Below are 8,920 nucleotides of genomic sequence, written 5' to 3' on the forward strand. Positions count from 1 at the left end.
GTGCTGTATGATAGAGAAGGGGGTTAGCATTCCTCTCGACAAGGATGGAAGAGGCCCTCGGGCCTTACAGCACACATATGGTTAAAGCCTTGCCACCTTCTTTGTGACATCTAACCATATATATTTTTTTCTCTTACCACTGCAACGGCAGGATGACACCCTTCTATCTTTTTTAGGAGCTCTTGTGGCTTCGTGGATAGTTGTTGGGCTGCTAATTGCAAGGTCAGCAGTTCGAAACCACCAGCTACCCCAATGGAGACACATAAGGCTATCTAATTCTATATAGCGTTACATTCTCAGAAACCTACAAGGGCAGGTCTAACGTGCTATAGAGTCACTCTGAGTCAGAAATCAACTCAATGGCAATGAGTTTTTTTAAAAAGCTAGAAAAAAAACCTATGATCCAGCAATTCCACTCCTAAGACTATATCCTAGAGATGCAATAATGACATAAATAGACATCTGTGGGAACAGGTTGTCTTCAGATATGCTCTGTTGTTTGGAATTCCCAGGCTTCTGAGTGACCGAGTACATTATAGGACGGTCTGCAACTCATTTCCTTTCTCAAGTAAGACAGGAGTGTCGACATAATTCATGATTTAATAGGCCGTGGGAAGAAGCTGTCAGTTCTTCCCAGGGAACTCTGACTCTGAAAAGTCTCATCTTCAACTAAGATAAAGTAAATGCTTTCTCTCCCGTTCCTTGGTAAATGGCTGAAACACAGCGTTCTACAGGTGTTTTTATATCCCCCTCCAGACCATACTCATTGGCTAAAGATACTCTTGCTTGATTGCCTCCAGAGAAATGGTCAACAATCCATTTGTGTGAGAACTTGTCACAGACTGCAGGATCGGTGACAAGAACTGTCTATAAACCTGCCTCAAATAAAGTTCTGGGCCCTGGAGTGTCTAGAGCTGCAGGAGTCCCCTACGCCCTCACCTGTCCTGTCTCTTTATCTTATCTCTTATCTTTCTTAATTATACACATGTCTCACAGACATATGTACACCTATAGTCACTGCAGCATGATTCACAATAGCAAAAAGGTGAAACTAGCTCTTCATCACCAGATGAACAGTTAAAGGGTGGTACATAGAAACAATGGAATACTATGAAGCTACAAAGAATAAGGGGTGCATGAACACCTCATGACATGGATGAATCTAGAAGATATTATGCTAAGTGAAATAGGTCAATCCCAAAATGAGAAATACTGTATGGTTGCACCTTTATAAAAAGCTGAGTATACATACAGAAACCAACATTCTTTGATTGTTACCAGGGAGGGAGCAATGGGAAGGGACTGGCTTTCTAGATAGTAACTTCCTGCCATTGAGTCGACTCTGACTCATAGCCACCCAACAGGACGGAGTATGGGTTCCCAGGACTTTATTTACAGGAGCAGAAAGGACATCTTTCTCCAAAGGAAGTGGCTGGTGGATCCAAAATGCTGACCTGTGGGTAACCCACTCCGCTGCCAGGGCTCCTTTCCGAGAGAAGACAATTGTCATTTTGGTGACTGGAAAGATGATACCTAGTAGGAGTGAAGTCTGTCCAACGAAATGAAGACAACAGGAAGTCCGGGTGATGTCTATGCACATCAGTTTAAAAGCGACATAACCGTGGAAGTGCCTGATATGTGAGTACTGTATCAAGAAAACTAATGAGAAAAAACAAAACAGAAAGAAGCCAAATGCCCAATGGTGACCATGGGTGAAGGAGAAAGAGTTGTTGCTCAGAGGACATTGAGCTTATGCTAATGGTGGTGAAATAATTTGGAAAAGGTTATCAATAATGGTTGTACAACATGAAGAGTATAGTCAATGGGACTGAATTGGAGAATGTTTTGTGTATATTTTTGCCACAAGTAGAAAAAAAATTACATGAATAACAATGAGTACAAGGAAGAAGAAAATATTCTAGAATTGAATGTGGTGATGATTGTACAACTCTTCTTGATATGATTGAATTGTATGATGTGGATGAAGTGCTAATAAAACTTTTAAAAAGTATGCAAAAACTGGGCTGACTTTGGTAAATGCTATAACATACAATTTTACAAAGAGTAATTATAACCAAAAAAGCTAGTGGTTATTACATTAAGTAGATATGTAAACATATGTTAAGGCACATGTGAACACATGTATATATGGGTATTTGTGTGCATATGTATATACATGTTTATGTGTGCTGCAGATACAGTACCCATACAATAAAGCACATTGGGGGAACAGTTATGGAGACTTGCTAGACATCCTTGTGGGGCTGGATTGCTGGATTAAAAGTCTCAGGCCCATCACATCCTGAGACAATTTGGTCAATTGGCCTGACAAGAACATAGTTCATACTGTTCCATACCCTAGTTTGGTAAGTAGCAGCTGGGTCTTTAAAATGAGAAGGGAAGGGAGGAGAAGCTAGAATAAGGAAGACAACAAACAAAATGAGAATGCTGATACATTGTGAAAACTGTAACCAAAGGCCTGGAACAGGTTGTATAAAAATGTTAAATGAAGGCTGAGCATGATAGTGGGACAAGAGGAAAGTAAAAGGAAATAGAGGAAAGAACTAGGAGGCAAAGGGCATTTATAGAGGTCTAAATACAGGCATGTACATATATTTATATATGACAATGGGGAAATAGATCTATGTGCATATATTTATAGGTTTAGTATTAAAGTAGCAGAAAGACATTGGGCCTCTACTCAAGTATTCCCTCAATGCAAGAACACTTTGTTCCATTAAACTGGCATTCCATGATGCTCACCTTCCCAACATGATCACTAAAAACAAAGTGGGTACATAAGCAAATGTGGTGAAGAAAGCTGATGGTGCCCGACTACCAAAAGATAGAGCATCTGGGGTCTTAAAGGCTTGAAGATAAACAAGCGGCCATCTAGTTGAGAAGCAACAAAGCCCACATGGAAGAAGCACACCAGCCCATGTGTGGGGGGAGGTAGATGCTAGCAGGCATCTCCCCTGAGGGCCATTAGTTGCCAAACTGCAGAGGGCCCTGCTCCCTGCTGCTAGGGACAAAGGACAGGCTCCTGTAGGAGGAGTTTGCACCCTACTGATAATGTTTCCTATGGAGACCGAAGGAACAGTTCAAAGTTAAGCTGCCATCCTAAATCTAGGATCCACCCATCTTGTCACATGTATACCCCAATCCCTCCTCTTCCTATTGTGTGTATGTCCCTAGACCACCCCCTCATTACTGTGTAGCCTATGGTGCAACCCCTTCCTGTGTCTTTACCTGTAATTAGTGGGCTGGCACGCCCCCAAAAGGTATATAAGCCTGGGTTAGCAATAGATCTCGCTCTGGCCTCACTCGCTGGGCTCCCCTCTCCTCTCTCCCTTGTTCTCCTTCCCTTCTCCCTCTCTCCACGTGGACCACCAGGCAGGGCTGAGGTGAGCAATGCTACTATGTAATGTGTCTGACTGCATTATTGTAATATCTCTCCTCTACCTCTCATGCTCTCGATGACTTTAATATAATATATACATCTCAATCATACAATTGTGCATTATTGAACCCAGGACTATTGGTGGGGGCTGCCCCCCCCTCACCATTCTCTAAATTAATACTATACCCATTTGATCACGAGGTGTCAGTAGGATCAGATATCAGGCATCAAAGAACAAAAAATCATATCGATGCGAATGAGAGGTAGTGCAGAGTGGAGACCCAAAGGCAACTGGACATCCACTTACAGAAGGGTCGCTGGGAGACAAGCCAGTCAGGGTGCAGTATAGCACAGCTTTCTTCTAGTTCTTTAATGCTTCCCTCCCCTGTCCCCCACTATCATGATCCCAATTCTACCTTACAACTCCGGCTACACCAGAGAATGTCCACTGGCACAGATAGAGCTGGAAACACAGGGAATCCAGGACTTTTTTTTTTAAACCCCTCAGGACCAATAATGAGAGTAGCGATACCAGGAGGGGAAGGGGAAGGAGAAAGGAGGAACTGATCACAATGATCTACATATAACCCCCTCCCTGGGGGATGGACAACAGAAAAGTGGGTGAAGGGAGACATCGGTCAGTGTGAGACATGAAAAAATAATAATTTATAAATTATCAGGGGTTCATGAGGGAGGGACGGTAGAGGAGGGATGGGGGAAAATGAGCTGATACCAAGGGCTCAAGTAGAAAGCAAAAGTTTTGAGAATGACGATGACAACAAATGTACAAATGTGCTTGACACATGAATGCATGTATGGTTTGTGATAAGAGCTGTAGGAGTCCCCAATAAAATGATTATTAAACTGGACATATATATAATTTTTTTTAAAGGAAGTAGTGAAAACATATTTAATAGGAATCCTGGAGGTTGAAAATAGAACGGCAAACAAGAAAACCAAACTCACTGCCATTCAGTCAATTCTAACTCATAACAACCCTATAGGACACAGAACTGCCCTGTGGGTTTCTGAGACTGTAAACCTCTGCGCGAGCAGAGAGCCTTCCCCTTTCTTCTGTGGTGTGACTGACTGGTGGTTTCAAATTCGCTGACCCTTTCATTGGCAGCCCACTTCATGACCCACTTCTTAAATTCATGCCACTCCTTAAAGGAATGGCAGGAAATATGTGTAAAGGAAAACAGCCGAAAAATTCCCAGGATTGAAATTAGAGAATAATTTTTGAATTAATTAAAGGATATCCTGAATAAAAAGTATATAAAACCCAGAGTAGTAATAACTATAGCACATTAAGAATAAGAGAAGAATGTTAAAATACACAGAGACTCTCTACAAATGAACAATTCAACTAACTGTGGTTACCTTCTGATAAATAACGAGTCCAAAAGAGAAAAATCTTTAAAATACTGAGAAAAAAATAATTTCCAATCTAGATTTAAAACCTGATACCCTTGAGGAATGAGTGTTTTGTTTTGTTTTTAAGCATTTTATTAGGGGCTCATACAACTGTTACCGCAATCCATACACACATCAATTGTGTAAAGCGCATTTGTACATCATTCTCAAAACATTTTCTCTCCACTTAAACCCCCGACATTAGGTCCTCATTTTTCCCCTCCCCCGAGGAATGAGTGTTTATGACCTCCCAGGCATGTACTTAGGAGATTTAAAGAACTGCCTGCAACTGACTTAACTTGATGTACAATGAAGTTGGGGTTGGCAAACTAGTGTTATCACTTTAAATAACTAGTCATTGTATGTAATCTCTTTCAATTAACTTTATTGATAGCCAAATCAATAAGTTAGCACAGATCAAATGATTATTTGCATGGGTTACAAATGACTCTTTAACAGGAAGAAAACAGTGAAAATTACAAACAGTAAAAAGGGGGACAAATCTTGTCTCTTCACATTTTAGAGATGCAAGATTGAACACAACACATTGAAAATCAATACATTTGAATTTGAGAACAAGAATTGAATGTTACAATATTATACACTACTTTACAAAATTAAAATTTCTATATAAGGATTATATTGGTAATAGTTAACAAAATCTTAAAATCACATTTGGTGGTCCCCTAGATAATAGCTGTTATGCATCTTTGATTAGAAGAAATAAATCTTTTCTAATTATTGCAAAACAGTCTACTAGACTCAATACATTATATTAAATTAAAAACAAATAAAGTATATGCAAACTAAATAGTACTGCTTGGATGGATATTAGTATGTCAGACGTACAGAAATGTTACTTTAAAAATCTTAGAAATTAGAAAAATAGAGTACTTTTTATGGTAGAACTGTCATGCTCAGATTTAAATACCAAGATTGCCCTTGTCTGTTACTTTAGTAGTTGTAGATCTGTAGAAAATTCAAGGACCTTTCATGATAATTTACAACTATAATAAAAAAAATATGGCATATTGTAAATATTAGTTACTTTACATCAAAAAAGTAATACAAGAAGAGACAGGAGCTAGTGCCCCACTGCCCCTGTCCCTCAAAAGAAAATCAAACAAAAAAACCCCACATTCAATATTGTGAAAAAAATAATTGCTTTAATATCAATATCCCTAAAAGGTTCTTTCATTCCCTCATTCCCTCATAATCTGGAGATGAAGAGAAAATTATTGTAAAGGTAAAGACTTTTTAAATGAACTGGTTGTTACAAAATTATTTTGATTGCACATGTTATGCAATATTTAAAATAAACTTTAAAGTAAGTTTGTGAAGTATGCTGACAAAGCTTATGGTAATTACAAGAGTCGACCCATGAAGGGATGTAGTGAGGCACAAGAAAGATTACTGTCCCTAGAAGCATGAATTTTTCTTCTGGAAGATCCTTTACTGTTAAGGACTTATGAATACCAACATTTAAAATTCACATTAATAAGATAATTTGTTATTTTAAGAAACATCAGTGCATAATAGTGACTTTCAGTTTCTTTAAAAGGGGAAAATAGAAATTTAATTTGTTACCATTTGAAATTTGCTTCTTAATAAAAGAAACCTTGTCATTTAATGCACAATGTATAAACTGAAAACAAACATTAACACTGCTTCATGGAGATGATATGCTTATAAAACACAGTTATTCTTGATCCACCAGTGGTGGTGGGATGTTCTCGAAGGACCTTCTTTACTATCCCAAAAACTTCAGTTGAAGTTTGCTCAGATTGAAATGAACCTGAAAGTTACTATTTCATTGGTAATCATGTGAGACCAAGATTGTAAACATTTTCTGACCCAGTAAAACAATTTTTTTCATCCAGTTATATACATGAAGGTCTTTTACTTTAAGAAGTTCATACCAAACAGAATCTGTGAAAATGGAGCCAAATTTCCTGAAGACACTAGATCACACCATTTTAAATATACAGATACATAATTTACATATTCATAAACAAAATTTGCTTAAAAGTTCTGACTATAATATTCTCCTTGCTGAATCAAAAGCGCAGCCTCTTGAGCTGTTCAGAAATCAAGTTTCTTTCATAACTTCAGGTCTGTTTGACTTTAATAGCCACCAAATCAAATAGCAGCATTCATGCTTTTATAGGTTTCTCCATCCAAGAGTAAACATTTCTTAGGAGCAAATTCCAATTTGATTATTAAATTCCTTAGAAAAATGGTACTGATGCATTTGAGACAGCATTTAAGAAACCTTCCATTTCTTTCAATCATCTTCATTTCATCAAAATAACACTTTTATTATACATCACAGGGCAGAAATATACCAAACAATGCCCACCTAATGAATCGGGATAATTAGTTTCCCATCTCCCTGTCTATCACTGCCCAGTTCCAGGATGCCTATGAAGACAGCTCTGAGTCTTTCACTGCAGAGTACAACAGAGTCTCTAAGCAATCTGAGGCAGATGAGAAAACCACTCAGCTTTTACTACTGACTGTAGTCACTTTGTTCAAGTACAGGGAATACTGATGTATTTTAAAGCTTGAATGTATTCATATTCTTCTTAAGCTTGTTAGTTCACTCTTGTTTTAGAAAACATGATCCTTTTCCTTCCTTAAAAAAAAGAAAAAATAGGTATGGGGGAAATATAGTTTTTTTACAATTTATTCTTTTCTAAAGTTTTTTAAAAGATCATTTTCAATAGATTTATAACTTCTCTGCAACACTTAGTCTTGTGAGGTTTAAAATGTAGCAGCAAAAAATTCAGAAATTAAAAAAATGACAAATATGTATTTTGAACACAGAAGCCTTTATTAAAAAAGTTCTTTGCCTCTGCAATACTGTCTCATCTTATTTCAATTCATAACAATGAAAACATAATTGGCAACAAAAGAAAAATGGATCTAATAATATGTAGATATATTCTGAGTTGAAGAATACAGTATTTGGGGTTGCATGTTTCATTCTCTGCTGTGGTCTTTTATTTGCTATAGTTTGTTGAAGTCACCGTGAGAATATCTTAACCTTTTCATGACCAAATTATTTTCTACTTTGAATTATTGTTGAGACCATGTGTTTTCAGTATGCTGAAATCAAAGGGAAAACTTCTTTGTGTTGTTGCGGTAATAGGGATTCTGATACAGTGATGCGGGACATGTACATCCCAAAGGGACTCTGGTGATAGGACCGATGGGGGAAGACAGTTTCTTCAGATGCACGCAGTTTTACCAGTGCCCACAAGGCGGCAGCATGTACTACAATTGGGATAGCAGCTTCCCAAAAAACCTGAGAGGCTGAAAAAGCTGGTGGACAATATATGTCCCACAGGTCAGAAAAGGGTTAATCATCACATTAGTTCAAAAGCCTAATAGAAAAGGAAGATGTTCCAGATTCTCATATGCTCCATCAAATTTCTTCATTTGCTCATTTATTTACTTGTTGTTGTATATGCAAAAGGAATTCATAATACGATAATGCAGACTCTGTTCTGTCTTCTACCATGTATTGAAGGAAAGTTGCCTTCATTGGACTCTCATCCCTTAGGAATAAAAGGTAAAAATATTTATATACATTAGATAAGTTAGTAATTAAAACAAAGGTTTGTCATGAAGCTTTTGATATACTCTGATAACAATCATAACATATAACACACAAATAGCTACTACTTTCTCATGTTTTCTCTGAGAATACCTGGGAGATAATGATAACTTTATGTTACATAGGAGGTAAAAGTTCAGAGTGGAATTAGAATTAGTTAAGCTTTTTACCAACAAGTTCATTAAAATCTGAGGAAATTCAATACTTGTGTATAAAGCAAAATTTAGTACTTTCTATTAGAAGAATCTTTTTCATTTTTAAAGAGTTTACTTAAGCAATAATTCTCATATATATTTAATTCCAAACAGGTCCTTTTCCAGGATAAACTACTGGGAAATGAAAACTCCAACCTACCTTATTACATATAGTATTGGGAAAAATGGTCTTTGTTCTCTAAGCCAAGAGATGAAAGCTATTGTTCTGGCAGATTCTGGTGTATTAAGTTCTGGAAGATCAGTCTGTTAAATGAAAAACAAGAATATCCAATT

The 8,920-nt window shown here is 37.3% G+C and overlaps 1 protein-coding gene and 1 non-coding gene across 3 annotated transcripts in view; one reads left to right on the top strand and one right to left on the bottom strand.

The window, feature by feature from the left end:
* On the top strand, positions 1–126 carry LOC115873923. Its single transcript, XR_004048692.1, has one exon. It is a non-coding gene; the product is annotated as a U6atac minor spliceosomal RNA (small nuclear RNA).
* Positions 127–5,178: 5,052 nt separating this feature from the next.
* SEC24A (SEC24 homolog A, COPII coat complex component) overlaps positions 5,179–8,920 on the bottom strand; it is a 102,184-nt gene continuing 98,442 nt past the window's right edge. For both annotated transcript variants that reach the window (XM_045285075.1, XM_004696619.2), the window contains 2 exons: positions 8,787–8,890; positions 5,179–8,373 (listed from right to left, as the gene is read on the bottom strand). In XM_045285075.1, coding sequence (XP_045141010.1) covers positions 8,259–8,373; positions 8,787–8,890 — 219 coding nt within the window. In that variant the 3' untranslated portion in view covers positions 5,179–8,258. The remainder of the gene's footprint in view (positions 8,374–8,786; positions 8,891–8,920) is intronic.

Source organism: Echinops telfairi, unplaced genomic scaffold (assembly GCF_000313985.2).
Source record: "Echinops telfairi isolate 266 unplaced genomic scaffold, ASM31398v2 ScPeMD7_7469;HRSCAF=8507_1, whole genome shotgun sequence".
NCBI lineage: Eukaryota > Metazoa > Chordata > Mammalia > Afrosoricida > Tenrecidae > Echinops > Echinops telfairi.